We start from the raw sequence: 20,629 nt of genomic DNA on the forward strand, positions 1-20,629 counted from the left end.
GAAGGGCAACTATTTTTAAGCTGAGTTTCTAAACACCAAATGAAAACACACTTAAAATGATAAGTCATCAGGATCTCCAAGGATTAGGGCCCAGGAATCTAGAGTTTAGAAAACCTTCTTAGCTGATTCAGATGCATTCACTATACAAAGATCAGCACGTGAGATCCACTGCAATAAAAGAAACTTTTACATTTAAAATTCAAGTTTTAAAATATTTTAACCTTAATCTTTCAGGTGAATAAAACTGCTTTAATAAACCAGGAACACAATGGGTGAGACGTGTAAATGTCAAAATAGGTTTAATAGTATCTCAGAAAATGCCAATGGTTACAAAAGGTTTGCCTTTGCAAAAGGACAATTCGCAAATACAGACTCTTCACAAATAGCACGAATCCTACATAAGAACTCAACCTTAGAACAACAGCATTTAGATGAACACGTATCTCTGAGTGTTTCTCCCCTGATTACTTTTAGTCTGCAATTCGTTACTTATGATAAAAGGCAGAGATTTTATGATAAAGCTGCCTACTTGGGAGGCAGAATTTAGAAATTTGTCAAACTACACTTGGATGCCTTCCAAAATAAAATAAATCATTCATAACCTAGCACTAAAAGAAAAATCCATGAGCCATTTCATCACATTTAGTAAAATGAAATTCAAAATTCTGAGAAACTACAAAAAGAAAAACATCAGCTTACTGGACACATGAAATAAAATGTTTTGCTACTTTATATAAATAATTACTTTATACAGATAATTTGTTTAAAATTTATGAAGAATAGAGCGAGACCGGACCAAATTTAAGTAACACTAAATCTGAATACTGAAGCCACTGTTTGAAGTAGCCTGAGAAAGAAGCATTTACATCACACTCTACTCCTAGTACAGTTTTCACCAAATTTCCATTTTTAGCAAGCTAAATTCTGACGGATCTTTTAAATTTAGCAAACAATCAAGCCACCAATTAAAATAAAATAACCACTGGACCCAAGTGTACAGTAATACCTTAATGTTAGTAAGCTTATTATATTATCAGGTATTGTGTTAAGCAATTTAGATCAGGTTTTATTTCACTCCATCTTCAAGTGACAAAAGAATTTCACAAAAATATAATTAAAGTAGTCCCCCTTTCCCGAGGGGGATACGTTCTAAGACCCCCAACGGACTGCTAGCAAGTTACTTAACAAGCCTAAGAAGATGGCATCGTGAATGCGTCATGAATGTGTGCGCCTGTGCACAGCACCCGCAGTGTGGGCAGAAGTGAAGGAGACTCCGTAACAAAAAAAGACAAAGATTAATGCCAGACACGTGAGTCAATTTTATCAGAAGTGTCTCCTACAAACTTTTTTGTCTTTCCTAAACAAGTTGGTTTGCACTAGAATAGAGAGAATTCCACCTGAGTACTGAGCTTACATTTCACAGTGAGTATCTACTCAGTTTTTTTTGCCATAACAAACCCAAATACCATTAGGGCTCAGAAAACACACAGAGAAACACTCTGTGTAGGGTAGGGCTGGAACCACCACAAACAAGTCCAACCCCAAAGAAATGATGTAAAATTTACCTGGTCTGAGAGTATACAGGCCTTTCACGATATTTGCCATAGTTGAAGGTGTGACCTGAAATGGTGTTGACTGGGCTTCTAAAAGTAAAGCTGAAAAAAAGAAGAAAAAATGGGACATAAAAATGATGCAACATTTACTGTCAAGGTTTTTCTTTCTATCACTATTTCTCCCAAAGATAGAAGGGTAAACAAGTGCAAGAAAAAAGCATCCCAAGAGGACAAACTAAGAATTGATTCACTGAAGACTGCCTTTAAATCCAGTGCAACAGAAGTTCAATCCAGCAAGTAAATACGTACAGGCTTCGGACATACTAATGGAAACTACTCAGTAAATACGTACAGGCTTCGGACATACTAATGGAAACTACTCAGTTCACGGCGGCTCTGAAAACAAGGAAAGCTTTCTAAAAGCAATGGTATTCATGGTACTTAGTAAGCCAAAAGTGCTTCCCATTATGCTCATGATTCAAAAGATTTACGTTTGGGGGGTAAAATGTTCTCTAATTCTCTCAACCATTTCTCTCTCCCCCAAATCACTATATTTGAGGCACTTGGGATTTCTCTGAAAGACATGTTATTGGTAATTTCAGTAGCTGCAATCAGAGTCAGGCTGACTTTCTGAGTCAATGTGACTTTCCCAAATGCTACAGCTGTATGTGTTTTTTCTCTTACTCAAGATAACAGCAAGGAGACCATGCACGCTCACCCTTCTCACTCCCATGACTCTGGTAACTGCAGGACCTTGACTGAACCTGACAAAAGAGCCAGCTTTCTTTTAGGTTATCTACTGCTGAACAAAAACTTTATTAGAACATTTTTAAATGGGTAGAAATAATTTCTCTAGATAACATCATTAACAAATACAAATAAATTCCATTATTTAGTGGGTACAACAGATACTATTGACTCAAAACAGTTATTTTTTTTTCTTTCTTTTTAAACATATCTTTATTGATTTCAGAGAGAGGAAAGGACGGGGAGAGAGAGAAGGAGAGAAACATCAATGATGAGAGAGTCATTGACTGGCTGCCTAGCCCGCAACCCGGGCATGTGCCCTGACTGGGAATCGAACCCCGATCTCCTGGATCCTAGGTCGAAGGTCAACCGCTGAGCCACGCCTGGCCAGGCAAAACAGCTCATTTTTAATTTCTCTCTCAAAGACCTGCAATTTACTAACCAAAATACTCCATAAAATTTGGCATAATTTTACTGTATGCTAGGCTTGTCAAATTGGACAGGCTGTTTTCTTCTGTCGGTGTCTTTTTAAAAATGGAAACGCCATCTCACTTGGCCAACAATGACTTTACAGTTTCAAACATACACTGTGAGTTACACTTGAATTTATATGAAAGCTGAAAGTGGATTGTTCAAGTTTATCCTTTGGATTTTATCATCAGTAGATAGTTACAATTTTAAGTACCATAGAGAAATTTTAAGGAGACAAAAGCTAATTTGAGCACTCCAGAAAATACTTTAAAAATATAATGTTTAAAACTGAAATTCTAAATTTTAGGTCCTAAGAGAGTCTCTTCTAACTCAAGGTTCTCTCTAATATTAACGAGTACTCGAAACCCATACTCTATTAATCCCTCTCCCTACTTTTGACCAATAGTCTTGACCTCCAATAAGTCCAACTGAAGGTTGCCAGATGGGAGGGTAGCTGGGGGAGACTGGGTGAAAAGGGGGAAGAGACTATGAAGTACAAACTGGCAGTAACAAAATAGTCACAGTGCCTGGTAACTGCTTAACAAATATCTCATAAGTTCAGTTTTATCCAACTTACAAAAGCTTAAGGGCCTTTTCAGTTTACTTGAAAAAGAAAAGATATATCCACCTTTAAGTGTAATGTTTATTAAAAATCTGATTCTATAATAAACAAAAGGAAGAAGTAATCCGTTTATGTTTCCTCTCACTAAATCTGGACTACCACATTCTCTCTGAATATTTTCTTTGCATACGCCCAATAAAATTGATTTCCAAATTACTGACAAATATAAAAACATATTTACATAGTAAATATGCTTTTCTACCAAATGACAGCACTGGTCTAAAGAATTTTAACAGGAAAAACTCCAAAATGCTGTATTTTCTTTTACAATGAAAACAAAGACAATGTCGACATCAGAGATAATACTTAAGTAGTTATAATTAATAGTTGGGATATCTCACAAGATCATGTTTAAAGATATCTGTAAGCATATGGAAAGCCTTTTTTTAAAAAGGCCATACTCCCAAGATTCTAGATCTCCAGTATGATTCTGGAATCTCGAGGACATAATGAAATATATTATCTTCATCTACAGTATTACCTGAAAACCCTGCCTTTCTAAAATAAACTGGCTCAATGTTTAATATTCCTTCCCTTTATTTACACTCAAAAATGAAAGAGTTTGTGGTCAAGCTTACAACAATTCTTTTGTAAATTCCAGTAAAAGTTCATTGTGGTAGAAACTATAACTATTAGAAAAGCAAAAATTACTGCAAATCCAAAACGTGCCAAATTCTAAAACATGACTTGATGATTTACTGCATAAAATATGAGCTTTTAAAGACTGCTGACACATTAGGTTGTAGGGGACTCCTAAATTTCACTTGGCGAGGTATATTCTTTTAGGAAAGGTGTAAGATGCCGCCTACTGTAAGGGGGCAGGGGCCTGGGAATGCGGGGAAAGGAAAAACTGAATTTGGCACTATGCTCTGCTTACTTACTAATCTACATAATAACCACGTTAAACATTTTACAAATCCCAATTCACAGAAGAGAAAACACAGGATGAGAGGGTAAGAAACTGCCCTAAGATACAGTTAATAAATGCCAGAGCCAGAGGAGAAGTGTTTTTGCATTAAAGAGTAAAAATCAGAGAGGATTCTGTGCTACTACTTCAAAGATATCACACTGGGCTCCTCCTAGAGTTACCAGTAACAAAGTTAGGGGCAAACCCCTTATTTACTATTTCTCCCATTGTCAGAAGGAGGGGAAAGGCAGCAAGTATCACGCACTGTCCAGTAACGTGGCTAAGCAGCTCCCAGCTCACTAGGTGACCTCCAAGTCACACTTTCAATTCCTCATGCCCCCCTCTATAGATCTGGGCTTCAATACTTTCTGCTGTATGATTCAGATGTCAACATTGGGGTTTATGTGCCAGTGCTCGCTGATCAAAAAATATGCATATCACTGCTAGTGTTATCTCACCCCAGTAAGGTGAATTACTCACGCATTAGGCTGTAAATGTGCTTTTCTGCAACATGTTCCGTAAACAGCTTTATAAGGTCATCTTTTAAGTCTCTGTTAAGCTTCGTTTCGATGTAAAACTTATTCTGAAAAGGAAAATAAATTATTCTTCAGTGAATCAATTAGAGGAAATGATTAGTCTAAAACTGAAACACTAAAAATAAATTATTTTAGGAAACAATTCATAAAAGCATCAATCAAAACATAAAAACCCAACACCAAGCAACAAAAGAAAGCCCTATCCTATTTACATGTCTTTCTGGCATAAGGTTAAAAGTACATAAAGATAAAATGCTATGAACCATACACCTCCAAAAGAACAAGGGGGAGATACCTGGCATGACCTACAGAGGGATGATGGACAGACACACAGAACCCACTGTGTGAGGCACTTAATATGCCCTTTAAAAATACCAGATCATCTAAAGGCAACACCGGGTATCACTAACAAAAGTTCCCATTTATCCATGATCTAGGCTGAAAGCAGGTAGCGAACGTGCACTGGTTGGGTCCCAACATACACTCCACTCCAATGCTTAGTGTAAGTCATTCAGCTTATGGTATTCCCTAAGAGATAGTCTGGTTCAAAGGGAGACGCGTTACCCAAGGTAGCCCAATGAGACTGAGAGAAAGCTAGGCTTGAATGAAAAGTATCTTACAGTCATCTCACCATTGTGAGGAGAACAGATGAAACAGATGTTGTACACAGCAGAGACAAAAAAAAACCTGAGTCCTTGGCAACACTGTTAAACCACAGATTCAGCCAAACTGGAGAATGCCTTATATCTGGATTTTATTATAAGAGCTAATGCTTTCCCTTATTTACTTAAATCACTTTGAATCTAGTCTTCTGTTTCTAGCAGCCAGAAGCATCCTGATTAGAATTACTGATTAGTCAAAACAATTGAATTTGTTCATATTTAAATGTTAACTCAATGTACAGGAATGGAAAACGCAAAGAGGAATGTTAACAAGTTGCTGATTCTCTTAATTCTTAACACAACTTTTTTTTTCTCTTTAAAAAATTATAAAAATAACATGTACATGGTTAAGAATTAAAACCATGCAAAAGGTTATACAATAAAAAGAACTGTCCCACGGCAGACCTTCTGTCCCATTCCAAAAGGTCCCACCCTACACTGGGAAAACTTCTGCACATTCTTCCTAAAAGGTTGCCTGCATATATGTGGATATGCTTTTTTCCCTAATAAAGAAGAAAACACTTGCTAATGGAGAAATATTATACCCTGCTCTGCATCTTACTTTTCCACCTAATGTCTCTTGGGAACGATTTTTCTCTAAAATAACATAACACGTCATTATTTTTAACTGCGTATTTTTCAACTGTAAGTATCTTCCATAAATTACTTAAATAATGGCCCCTGGTGATAATGGAAATTTCTCCCAGTGTTCTGTTTTGTATGGCTTTTTCCTAGTTGTTTTGGTGTTTTTTTTTCAGTAAAGTATATCTTATGGAGCATAAATAAATAATTTTGAAGGGTATGACACATACAGCAATCTCTACGCTATAGAATATAGGATCAACCTATACACCCCATTCCCTAATCTAATAAACAAAGAGGAAATGGGATAATGACTTCACTCCATTGCGATAATGAGCCCCTCCATTTGACAGGAACGCTAACATTAAGATTCTGCAACTTGATATATTTAAAGGGAAGAGGGACTAATCAACAAAGTCAACAGACCACAAATTATACTCAAGGCATAATTCTCCAAGTGGAAGAAATCATCAGAACGCAAGTAAATTTTATCGTTCCATTTTTTTATGAAATGACTTACTTGGCATTTATCATACTTCACATTTTTAGATACACGTCTTAATTCTCTTTTTTCTGAGGACAAGAAATCTTTCTTATACATCTTTATTTTCCAAGCACAATATCTTCCATATGGCAGAAATAAAATAAATGCTCAATGGATGACTGCTGATATTCATGCCTAATTGTGTATATAGCAATATTATTTATGGAATTTTAAAACAGAAAAAGGGTAAATAATTCTTCTATGGCAACACTTTCAAACATTCCTAAAATAGATTAATTTCCATTTCCACCATAACATATAGCAAAAGAAAAACAGAACATGCTTCGCTCTTGATGCTTAGACCAGTAAACCAAGCTCTAACTTACCATATAAATGAAAAGAGGCACAATGCTCTGCAATGCTCCCATATACTGTCCAAGAGCTATATTAAATCTTTCAATATAGAGATCTGGAGGGCTGGCCTGTGAGAAAGAACATAAATGTAGTAATTCCGGGAAACCAGGCTTAAAGACCTTCTGTCAGTCTAAAATGCAAATGGCTCTTTCTACAAGCTTAGAATTCGTGTAGGGAACTCTCCTTACTTCTAATTCGGCCTCCACATGGAGTACTTACCCGTTTGCAATACACTAGTGTTTTTTAAGTTATTTTTCTTAGTCCCCCTAAATGCCTGCAAATTGAATGTTATCTCCACTTTTACCTATGAAGCAACTGGGGCTCAAAATATTTAGTCACTTGACTACAGTCCCATAGCTAATAAGCAGAGGAGCTAAGTCTCAAACTCTGGTCAATCTGAGTCGTTCCGCCTACTTACATTCCTCTTTCAGCACCTTGAAACCTTTAGAACAAAGTTCAAATTTCCAAATGAGGGCACACTGTTTACCTCTGTGTTCATACCCGCTCCTCACGCACAGCCCAGCACAACATGTGGAACTGGTAGCAGTTACCCAAGTATGATGTGCTTTCAGGCCTCCCTGACCGTATCTTCTACCTGAAGTCTTTAACGCCCCCCAACCAGCTTCACCTGGCTAACTTCTGTTTGTCCTTCAAGATTCGTCACTTCCTCATAAATATCTGGGATATATGGCCTCTCAACTGGGCACTATGACACTATTCACTTCTCCCACTGGGTGGTCTCTGTCCCTAAACTTCAGGTCCCTGCAGGGCAAGATCTACATCTTGTCTTTGCAGCTTCAGTGCTGACCACAGAGCCTGGAACATAGTAGGTATATATAAAGGCATGTCTTGCAAGACAGAGTCTTGCTTAAATCTAAACTTGTTGAAATCTAACCCTAACCTAGCCTTGTTTAGATCTAAATTATTTTGCTATTGAACAAGGCTATATGGCATTATGCAATTCATTTAGTCCTCTAAATTTCAATTTCCACACATAAAATAGGAAAAATGCTAATTGTGCTATTTCTGAGATGAGTTTAGATTCAAAGAAAATAATGTGTAAGGGCTTTGAAAATTGTCAAATATTATATACGTATATGCAACTAGTAAGTAAACTTTCTGAATTAACTACCCATTTGTCTAATACTTTATAAAAACCCATTAATGTTATTAAAAGCATTCCTTATTAACTAGAAAAATTGAGGGAAATGGTCCCACATTAAGGAAAAACTTTTAACTATAACTAATGGACAGAAACACATGTATTATCTTTCTCTAAAGTGCTTCAAAGAACTCTGGAAATGGTATTTCAGTATTCAAAGAAATAAATTTTAGAAGTATTATATGAAAAAAAAATCTGAAGAGTTTTTGCATTAAAATAATTTTCCCTTTTCATGAAACAACACTTTATCCATCTCAAAGTTAAAAGTGCGAACACTGATCAAAAGGCATACTTAACAGCAGACAGAATAAATAAAACTGAATTCCTTAGCTATTCTTTTCAAGAATTCCCAGAGCCTCAAAGGTTATGAGTAATAAAAAGCACTTTTTCTACTGAATCAAATGTCAGAGCATTTACTGAGCTTTTTACTTCCACATTTCATGCAGCACTTATTCAAAACCTTTTAAATGACAGGACTCTAAATTGTAACAATCTTCTAAAATAAATCCAATCTCCGTACTAGGAACCTAGAAAAAAACTATTTTTAAAAACTAATCAAACTGTTCATGCTTAAAACTTAAATTCAGTATACTCTGGGCCCCACTGGGAAAATTGCTGCCTATGTGATCTGCACTATTTCAACATGAGTGTTTGGCTTGGACTCTGAATGAAATTTTCACCCCTGAAACAAGCCAGCTTCATTTTCTCCTCACACAAGAAAGAGCAAGCCGTCAGAAAGTAACTGTTACTCCAAACCTGCTCCCACTTTTTATAACAGACCTAAACTCCCTGAAATTTATAATACAGCTGGAAGGAAGGATGTTTTCATTTCTTTTTTTTTAGTGAGTAATGTATTCATCTGGTTTAAAATTCAGATGAGCCCCGGGCAGTGTGGCTCAGTGGTCAGAGCTTTGGCCTGCGGACTGAAGGTCCCCGGTCAGGTTCCGGTCAAGGGCACGTGCCTCAGATGCCTCAGATGCAGGCTCGATCCCCAGCCCCGACTGGGGGCGGGGTGGAGAGGGGAGCTAGAGGGAACCAATCGATGTCTCTCTCTCACACCGATGTCTCTCCCCCCCTTTCCACTCTCTCTAAAAATCAATGGAAAAAATACCCTCAGGTGAGGATTAACAAAAATAAAACCTGTCCTGTACATACTGCATAATATTTGCATGTTTAATCAGTACCCACATGGATTACTTGTTCCTAATCTTTTGCTACCACAAATAATGTTGCAATCAATAACTTCATACAGATGTTATTTTGTTGACAGTTTTAAAGAAAAATTTTAAAGTTAAAATGGTAGAACTAGATGATAACCTTATGTTTCATTAGATAAAAACGAAATAATTTTGGCACCTAGTTTTGAAGACCAATCTGCTAAACACCCCTTAGTGCTGCCAGACAAGGAAGGGAGGGTCAGATGTGATACACACATCAAATCTTCACGGGAGGAGAGAGAACAAAGCTTCTTATCCTTAACTTTGAAAACTAGATAAGGAAGTTTGGTCAATCACTCTAATTAAATGTATATTAATTTCAGAACAGCATGATTTGTTTAAATAATGTTACTACCCAAAAGACAAACCTACTATGATCTAGGCCAGTTCTGCCCAACGGGATCTTCTGTGATGAGGGAAATGTCCAATATGGTAGACACTAGCTACATATGGCTACTGAGCACTTGAAATGTACTTAATAGAACTAAGAAACTGAATTCTATTTCATTTTCATTTCAATAGTTAAGTACGGCTAGTGGCTACCAAACTGGACACTGCAGATATAAAACACAAACAAGTTCCACAATTTCATATTTACATCCCTCCTCCGCCTACACTCTCATCTCCATCCCACCAAAATGAAAACATGAAAAATTAAGAATATGTGCTTTTCTGTTCACAAAAACATTGTGTTCTTTTAAATAAAAGAATGACTTTTCCATGTTAAAATGCAATAGGGAAGAAAAAAGGGAGGGAGAGAAGGATCTAGCAAACACTACAAGAGCATTAACATCTATTTTTACAGAAGTAATACATGTTCACTAAATTTTTAAAAATTAAAAATGCAATTATAGAAAAATAACCACTACCAACATTGGTAAATAACTATTATTAACATTTTCTTCTGTTTTTATGTCTGTGTATGTAACAAATACAGAATTCCATTATTTTGTAATCTGCTTTTATCACTCAACTACAATCATCAACATCTCCCAGGTCAAATATATTTCTACAGCATAATTTTAATAACTGTCTGGACACACCACTGTCTATTGCATTAGTCCCTCGTCATTAGATACTTAAACTGTGTTCTGCTGTTTATATTCCCCAGGTTTGCCTGGATATTTCTAATCCAGATTAGCACTTCAGTGGTGCAAACATGCTCAGTGGCTTCAGCAACAACACAATCTTACATTTAAAATAAGATGACACCACTCCTTGCTTGAGAGAGACCAGCTCCGGGATTCATAGCCCAGTCAATCTCAAAGAATGCAGCTCTCAGCTTTGCAAATCACCTTAAGAACTTGTAAATGATACAGACTCCTTTGCCACACTGCAAAGTCCTGACTCAGAAACTTTCCAGAAGGGTATATTTTTAATGAGAACTTCAGGGGATTCTTTAAACAGCTGCCCCGGCAGCTGTTAAGCATTTAGAAATGTCTACCGTAGACCACTTCAAAGGAAAGAGGAGCTCCTGGGAAGGAGTCCACAGAATTCAAGGAAAGGTTGAGCAGTAATTACCATGCAACACAAGGCATTTACTGCATGACAATAGTGACAATTTAGCTGCTAACTACACTAAAATCAGTAAAAGATGATACACTAACATTTTAACAGTGTTAAGACTACAGGTGAATTTTTCTTCTAAATTTAACGATTTCTTACTGTTACCTAATTCAGTGATTCCAGAGTTATTAAAATGGAAGTGAAGTGCCAATCCACTTAGAATGCAGAAACTTACCAGAGTATCAGTCTCACCTGCCCACACACCTCATCTCAACACAGCAAATCTACCACTTAACCCTATTTGCTTATTTTTTAAAGAAAACTTTTTTTCTTATCTTTTCCAACTTAAGAACCTAACTGTCTCAAAACAAAGTTTATTTTAAAAAGAGTACAACTCCTAACCGTACCGTGTTCACTGTGACAATAAACAACTGCAAAGAACTGTCCTTTATTTAAGTGACTTCACTCTCCTCTCCTCACGAATTCCCTGCCCGGAGCTCAGGATGCTTGCTGGTTCTAGGAGCCTCAGCTGCAACGCTAACACATGTTTTTCATCAAGTAGTAAGGACTTTTTGTAGATCTCTCTGGGACCTGGCATCATGTTAAGCCCTATGAGGAGAAAACACCATCCCCTTCCTCCAAAAGATAGTAAACTTACAGGGTTTCTCACTGACAAATTCTCTGAGGCAAGAACAGCTTTGCTATGACAACTGCTTTAAGTTCTAGCTTGGATTAATAAATACATCTCCAAATAACTTATTCAGAAAAAATTTCAGTAGAATATGCACGGCAAGAGCTGGCAACAATGTTTATTTTGCTTAAAAAAGATTAATAGGCAACTTTCTTACTATCTAAACTCTCCCTCACTCTACCAAGGAGTAAATACCATATTTGGGAGAATGAAAGTTTTGGGTTTTTTAAAATCCTTTATATTCAACAGCTATAGATATTATAGCCTTTAAAAAATATAAAATTTCAAATGACCACATAAGACAAGTTGAGTTATGCTGCCACCCACCGGACAAAACACAAATAGCAAAGCAACCCTTGCTCTAATTTTAAACACCAAGAGAATCTGGCTCAGTTTGTTGGTAATTTGGAGGTGTCTCTCAAGAGTGAATCAGAGGTAAGTAATGTTGACTGATTATGGTTTATTTTCTATTAATTTCCATAATAATAATAAATAATAAACTGGTTTGAGTCAAATTATATTTAATTCAATCAAGATGGGTTTAGCTTAAAGACATCAAAAATACTCTAATTTTATTTAAATGAAAGGTTTAAATGTAATTAACTTCTTTTTAATTAAAATAGTTGACAAATGCCCATTTAAACTATTGTAAAGTCAGCCCTATTTGAGAATAAAAATTGCACCATTTTCCTTTCCCACCTGTCTTCGTGCTCTTTCCTCCTCAGGACCCTGAGCTCAGGTTAGTATGACTGGTACTATTCCTAACGCTTTAATGTTACTATCCTGGCCTGGGAACCAAATCTCTCTTTGAACACTGTTTATTGGGGGTAATGTACAGTGTTAAGTTCCAAACCACTGACAAAGAAACTGTTGCTAGTGGATTCCTAACTATAAAGCTACCAGAGCAAAACATCAGAATATTTTTATTGGGTAAAAGTAAAAATATACTCTCAATTCAATAAAATTCATTAACATATACAATAAATTTATCAACATTACATGGGGAGAAAATGTCTCACAACTGCTCTAGTAAATTCCAAATTCAGATGTACACAAAAATAATCAAAATGTGGACGTGTCATTTAAGATAGTTTTAAGAGTAAAGAATTTTATTTATATTCATCAAAGTCAATAATCCAAATGGTAGTGGGGTAAAACAAGATATTTTAAATATTGTCAATTCAAATACTTATGGTGTCGGTCAAAAAACCACCCCCAAAATCTTAGTGACTTAAAATAACAAACCTTGGATAAACAACATATGGTATAACTATACAATGGAATGTTATTGAGCCATAAAAAGGAATGAAGCATTAATCATGCCATAAACATGAAAGAACCCTGAAAACATTTATGTTAAGTTAATTAAGCAGACACAAAATGCCACATATTATCTAATTCCTTTCCTACGAAATGTCCAGAATAGGCAAATCCAGAGATAGAAAGTAGATCAGTGGTTGCCAGCAGCTGGGAGGAGGAAAGACTAGGGAGTAACTGCCAATGAGCACCGGGTGTTATTCTGGGGTGACTGAAATTAGTGGTGATAGTTGCACAACTTTGTGGCTATATTAAAAACCACTAAGTTGTACACTTTAAAAAGGTGAATGTTCCCTGGCCTCTGTGGCTTAGTTGGTTGAGTTGTCCCATGCACCAAGACATCAACGGGAAGTCAGGGCATAGGACAAGGTTGCAGACTTGATCCCTGGTAGGGGATGTGCATGAGGCAGGTGACTGATGTTTCTCTCTCTCCCCCTCCCTTCCTCTCTGTCTAAAATCAATAAAAACAATAAAAGAGCAAGGAATTGAAAATCTATGTGAAAAAGGACAAAAACTCCTTTAACCTGGTCAAAGAAATACACATACAAGTCCAGGAAGCACAGAGAGTCCCAAACAAAATGAACCCAAAGAGGCCCACACCAAGACACATCATAATTAATATCCAAAAGTTAAAGACAAAGAGAATCTTCAAAGCAGCAAGAGAAAAGCAGTTAATTATCCACAAGGGAGTTCCCGTAAGACTGAGATGGGTACTAGATTTATCAAGGTGATCACTTCTTAGGTTATATGATGTTTAATTCCTGGGTTGTATACCTGAAACTAATATAATACTGTATGTCAACTGTAACTGAAAAAATATGATTTAAAGCAAAAAAAAAAAAATTAGTTAAATCATTCAAAGCTATAAATGCACAGATCTTGGGTTTCATCTGCAATTTATATACAATGCCTAGGCACTAAATATATCTGTTAAATGAATAAAGATCTTGTTTTTAGTGGCAAAAAGATGAAGAAAACATTTTACACTAACAACAGGAAAAGTATATATTTGACCATGATAAACAATGCTCTGACTGTAATTTAATAAAAATTTTTAAAAAAAGCTACGTAATGCAACAAGAGTTTGGGTTAAACAAGACTAAGGCACCTCAGCACACAGATAAGGAAGGAACACTATACAACCCAAAGCACACCTAGCACCTTCTAGAAACTGTGGGTATTTGAGAACTTCCCTACTGGGTGTGGACCCTGGTAATTTACTGCTGAGTGACTTCCTATACATCATGTTACTTCTAACCAGAACTAAAATGTGATCTGGCCCTGGCATAAAAATAGTACTTGACCTTCAAGCACTGGAAACTTGACTGAGGCAGAGAGGAGTGGGGTGGGGATCAGAGGCCAAGTGTTTCCTTAAACAGAATATTTTCTGCAACCTGACCCAGATTTTACAGCTGGGATAATGTTCGTCTATAGAGAGTTTATCAACAATGTGCTGATTTCAGTTGTTTATATTAGCAAATTTAAAAAGTGGTAGGCAAACCACTCTTCAAAGGTAATTTTTTTAAAGTTTCAGAAAAAAAACAACACATATACACATTTATATTATAAATGCCACCAAATACTAAAGTTAACAGAAAAAAAAAGATTTTAAATAAAAGAAACATTCATATGGTAATAAATGCATCAGTTAAAGTATGAAATATATTCAATCTCAAAATTTCCACAATTTATGTCAAAATTTTTAAATAATAATCTATTACAAAGATTAGCTGATTTGGTAAATATCCCTCTAGAAAATATTTATAAATTTATATCATACTCAAATTAACAAGCCTCCAAAGGTATATTATACAAGCTAATTCCAACCAGTCAGAAAACCCCAAGGAAGCAAAAAGCAAATACAATCAGATCTTTACCTGCAGCTCCTTTGAGACTCTCTCTAAGTGATTAGTTATCTTTTTAATCAGATCACTATACATCTGCTCTGAGTGCTGCTGGCATACACATTTATACACACAACTGTGGAGGGGGAAACACAGAAGAACCAAGTTAATGATGAAGCATGTAATTCAGCCCAAGGTTAAAGCATACTCTGGATATACAACCACTGATCAATCAATCAATCAATCCAGGCCTAAAAACAGTGACCAATCACAACTTTTTAATAAAAATTTACACTGCTGCAATCAGTGTTCAGATGGGAGAGGTATTACCACTAGCAACATATAATCTTTTTGAACACTCTACTGAATATTTTATCAGCACTACATAATCTAATATTTGGTGATAATCTGAGAGTCTGACTATGGTAACTACTTATAAACCAGCTTCTCTCCATTTTCACAAATGTCAAAATAAGGAAGAGAGAGTGACAATGGGTAGAAAGTTCCTAACTCCCAAAAACATTTGCAGCGTAACCTCTTTGTGCTTCACTTGTGTGGAACAACTCAGTTGTCACTTCCTCCTCTTGTGCCTGGGCTGATCTCATACCCCACCCCAGTTCCTCACTAATTTGCTGTTTCCATTTACCAGGAGCTACGAAACAAAATAACCAGAGTGTTAGAAGTGTGTGTCAATAAACATCAACAGATTAAGGTAGGACCTCCCTGTGAGACTAAAAATATGTATTTCTGCCTTCTCTGCTGACCTCCATAGTTTCTGCATTATATACGGCAGGGGTGGCAGGCTGAGGTGGGAGGAAGTCATCAAGTGGGGTTAACTCTATCTTGATTTGAAAACCAATTCTGAAGCAAAAAGTATAAGTCAAACCTCCAATCCACAAGTGTGTAACATATAAATAACTTACAGAGCCTCATTTTATGTATTATAAATTATACACATACATACTGTCATAATTCAAGTTGCCATGAGCCTCTACACACCCTCTCAAACCCAGGCAAATTAAATCTTGACTTACCTGTATATCTGTTCATAGGATATGGGGATATAGTCACCAGGACTCTGGGTTAAAAGCTGATCTATGGCACCATCCAATTTTGGCCAGTATGTGCTCTTATAATCTTCAATAGTTATAACATTCATTACTAAAAGTAAAAAGTAAAATAAATATTACTGTTGTCACATGTAAACAGAAACTATAGCAATTTTGTACCCCCACTCAAATTCCTTTTAGACTTCACATTGACTATCACCTAAATACAATTCCATTATTATCCCATTTCCAATTTTAAAAAAAAGCAGCCTGATCAGGGATTTTAAGCAGCCATTAATTATGATTTTAAAAGGAATTACTACGCATCTGTCCATCTTTAAAAATAAAAACAAAACAAGCAAAATCACTGATTTCCCTTCCTGGTTTCTGTAAGCTTCTGTTATCAGTGGAGCTTCTCAAACAGGCTCTGACCTACAACTACGCATTGTCAATGATGTAAAAAGATGGCCTATCTGTGAACCACAATAAGGCTCTGGGACACCCCTGGCAAAATCAATCTAAACATGACTATGAAAACTAAAGTCCAAATACTGCAGTAACAAAAGAGGTTACTAGAAACCTGCAGAGGTTTACTGCACAAGTATCTCCTAGATGTTACTACAGCTCTGACTGAGGCTTGTGCTATCTTACACTTTGGATAAGCCCCACAGAAAAAAACATGGGTGAACGGAAGCCTTACACTGAAGGCTTACCTCATTCCCACTAGCTGGCTTACTCCTTCACTCCAGGTTTAATAAAGCAGTTATTCCAGCTGGTCCTAAAAACTCTGAAATCCAAGGTGACAGCTATTTCACAACAATGAAATGAAGCTAATGTTAAGAACTACCCAAAGCCTCTAAGACACCTCATGTTTTACAAACCTCCACCACCTCAGGAGATAGGAACTTACCACTACTAGATCCAGTATTTTATTGTTTTTCCAGAAACAGAAGAGAAGGGCTGACTTCTCCAAGAGTTCATGGCTAATTACTGGCAGAGGCACCAGGAAAAACAAAGCCTTTACCTAGTTTCTATCACATTAATGATTTCTAAATCTTATCACTCAGGTTCAAGAAGTTTCTCATCCATTATTGCTCCAACTCCAACTAATACAGAATTTCACAATATTTAAAGAGAAAGCATCTGCTCAACTGAGATTACATATGTGTAAACCACACTAACTGCATGCAGGTCTGCCATAGGTTTAAAATTCTGTGATTTACTGCAAGATTTAAAAACAAGCTAATCTTTCCATAGCACTAAAACCAGGAAGTTTAACTTTGAAGTAGCAGCATAAGGCAAGTGTGCTGGGGTGGAAACACCACAATGCGCTAATCCGTGCCCTGCAGGCCTCTGAGAAGTTCAGGACTTGAGGACAGGATACAATGAGCATGGATTAGAGGCAGAGAGCTGGTGGGGTGGGAGGTGAAGAATGGCTGGAAGTCTAAAGAGTGAAAAAGAGAAGTGTTATTCTGCACAAAAACTGAAAGATAAAAGCTTTGAACATTAAGACACAGATTCATGGTAGGTGTAGGAGTGTGAGTGTGAGTGTGTGAGTGTGAGAGAGAGAGAGAGAGAGAGAGAGAGAGAGAGAGAGAGAGAGAGAGAGTGTGTGTGTGTGTGTGTGTGAGAAGCACAGGGCTGGTGGATTTTAAGTAGTAGTCAACATCAGAAATGCTCCTATACCTAAGCCTGCTCTTCCCATTAATTCTAGAATGCCGTCAGCCAGGGAAGTGTACTTCTTTCCCTACTCCATCGACCCACCCCCATCACCCTCCCCCAAGTGGAAGATCCGTCCCCAGGGAAAGTGAACAGTCCCAAAGAAAAGACACTCACATGCTAATATCTGGCACTCCCTCCACAAAATAGAAGCTCTGTGTCTAATTAGACTGACCAGCAGCCCGCACTTACACTTGGAAAGGCCCCTCCCAAACACAGAACTACCAATTAGCCTTTTCCACTGAACCGAGATTAAGATCACCAAGATTTCTGAAGTCTCAGACTTGAGAGATCAAAACAACAAAAGCTGACAAGATAAAAACAAAGATAATTAAGAAAATAAAAGAAACTTTTTTAAAACCCTGTAATTACTATCCTCAGAGAGGTAAGGTAAAAATGAAAATCAACCCCATGAAAAAGCATCCAAATGCTCTTAAAATTAAAACCAGCCCCTGTTAAAATCTAATGGAAGAAAGAATGCATCCAGGAACCCTCCCAGAACAGAGCAAACACTAGTTAACAGATTGGAGAATCAAACGGAAATCAACATGTAACTAACAATAATTCCAGAAAAAAGGGGAACTAGAGAAAATGTAAAGGGAGAAAAACATTGACAAATATAAGAAATATCCCAGAAACGTTCAAGAAAAAAAGTCACATACAAAAGAACGAAAATTATAACGGCACCTGAATTCCCCATTTGAACACTGCAGCTTACAGCAAATGAGGCAACACTGAGAAGTCCAAGGAAAACTTTTCAGTTAAGAATTCAACACCCAAACTGTCAATCAAGTGTGAAAGCAGCACTTTTATATATACAAACTATTATCCACACGCAGTTTCTCAGGAGGCTACTAGACGGTATGTTCTAAATACACCACACACATGTGCAACACACCAATAAAACGGAAGACATCAAGTAACTGCTTGGAAAGTCCCTGAGTGGCAACTGTGCAGAGACCCTAAGGAGTAAATAGGAGCAGGCAGACTAACAGCTTCACAAGCAGACAAAAAGGAAATACTGGCTAACTAAGCATTGTGAAAACACCAGTGGCAGGTATATGGGCAATCCAATAAGGCTGTTGTGAAGTCTGTAAGGTAAGTTTAACAAAAATTATGCAAGTATAAACAAGGCAACTAAAGTTCTTTCTATGTGAAAGAAAATGTAACCTGAGTATATTCCTGGCCCCTGAGTGAATATTTACATAGCCATAATGTAAATATGGTTTACATATTTAATACCAAAAATTGTGGTATTAAGAGAAGTGAAGAGATGAAGTGTGTAGAGATATGAGAACTAAATCTCACCTTAATGGAAAGTCAGTGGGTAATATAAAAGTGATAAATTAAGGAATAACAATATTAACACATTGAAATGTCTGGATAAATATCAAAAGAAACAGCTAAATGCATTAAAAGTGACTGACAGGTCTAGGAATGGGAAGGGGCGGGGGAGGGAGACACTGATTTTCATTATGTATCTTTTCAGTTTGAATTTTCAAATTACAAACTTAAGAGCAAAGTTTTATTTTAAGGCCAAAGAGTTTGCTGAATCTTAAACCCTCAGAAATGGAAAAACAAATCTAGTGAAATTAAATTTTCATCTCAGTATTTCCAATATTCTAAGGCACAGGAATGAGAAAGCTCAGACTGACCAATTGCCTACTAGACCTCTCTACCTGAATGGTCCCTAGACACCTTTAAAAAAGACACAGACACACACACACACACACACACACACACACACTCTCACACACACCCTACCTACACTCCTCCCACCTTCAGGTCAAAGGCAGTGCCAGCTCCCCGTCACTGATCTTGAGTCATCACTGATCTTGAGTCGTTACCCTCCCTCCTTCACCCCCGAATTTTGTAGATGCTAGTCCCCAAATATCTCCAAAATCTGAAACAACCTCTCTTCCAATGCTGTATTTGTTCAAGCCTTCATCTCTGTCTAGACTATAATAATACAACCCCTACTAGTCTTTAGGCCTCCATTCTCTCTCCTTTCCCACCTAAACTAACACACTAAGACAAATTTCACAAGTTGACTCCCTTAAGGCCTTCCAGTGGCCCCTACCGGAGAAAGTCACCCCTAACCTGGAATGCATGCCCTTCACTCTAGGCCTCTCAATCTATCCAGGTTTAACTGTTCCACTCCCTATGTGCCTCAAACCCTATGTTCCAACAATAATTTCAACTCTGGGTCTTAAGCACAGCCTGCCCCCTCTGCAAGAATGTCTCAAGTCCTCCTCAATTCTGACAAGCTTCTATTCATTTTTGTAAACATTCTGTTTCCTCTAAGCTGCCATGTGCATACATAGCTTTACCATTTAATCATAATGACCACTAAATGGTATCTTGTTCATCACCAGAGGCTAAACTATTATCTTGACATACAGATAAGTATTTGTTGAATAAAACGCCATTCAGGTGTCTAGTCAGCACACCTTCAACTACAAATTACAGATCTCTGCAACTCTATCTAGAGGTTAACAGCCAAACATCCGCAAAAATGTTAGAAAAATGATGAATGGCCAGCTTCCCCTGCCAAGACATATTACAGAAGGATAGCAACAATATTTTTTATATAACACTTAACAGATTACAATGTGATTTAAATGGTCTACAACTTACAGTTACAGTTTAAAGAGGAAGTAAACAGCGTTCACTTTCTTTAGGGATTTGGGACTGGACCTTACATAAACATTAAATGCCTTTCTCTTACAGTTTCATCAATGCCACTTTGAATAATATATATCAAAAAATGGCAAGATGAGACTCAGAATTCAGCCAATCCATCAATATCATAGTGATGCTTGCTGCAGCACAATTCCACTAACCTAAAAGGCAAAAAGATACCAAATCACCACTACAGGTGCTCCAAACAGTGCATATTTTAAGACCTGAAATACATTAACTGATCCACTTGTAAAACGACCTACCAATCTGAAAACTGACAGACAGGACCTGATCAAGGGCAAATTTATTTATGATTTCATAAAAAATCAGTTAATTTCATTCAATTCAAGTCAACTTTTAACACATTTTTGAACCAGAAATTTAAAAAACAATTTCACTGAGTTCAATTTAAAACACTGTGAAGCTTTGTTCATCTGGAGAAGAGAAACTTTTGATGCACTGGG

At 36.8% G+C, this 20,629-nt stretch overlaps 1 protein-coding gene across 2 annotated transcripts in view; it reads right to left on the reverse strand.

Annotated features, from left to right (window-relative positions):
• Nucleotides 1-20,629, reverse strand: part of CACUL1 (CDK2 associated cullin domain 1) — a 39,821-nt gene that overhangs the window by 12,032 nt on the left and 7,160 nt on the right. For both annotated transcript variants that reach the window (XM_081158442.1, XM_081158441.1), the window contains 5 exons: nt 15,750-15,876; nt 14,749-14,851; nt 6,951-7,046; nt 4,781-4,883; nt 1,566-1,655 (listed from right to left, as the gene is read on the reverse strand). In XM_081158442.1, the coding sequence (XP_081014568.1) occupies nt 1,566-1,655; nt 4,781-4,883; nt 6,951-7,046; nt 14,749-14,851; nt 15,750-15,876 (519 nt within the window). The remainder of the gene's footprint in view (nt 1-1,565; nt 1,656-4,780; nt 4,884-6,950; nt 7,047-14,748; nt 14,852-15,749; nt 15,877-20,629) is intronic.

This window comes from Miniopterus schreibersii (assembly GCF_964146895.1).
Source record: "Miniopterus schreibersii genome assembly, chromosome: 14".
NCBI classification, from domain to species: Eukaryota; Metazoa; Chordata; class Mammalia; order Chiroptera; family Miniopteridae; genus Miniopterus; species Miniopterus schreibersii.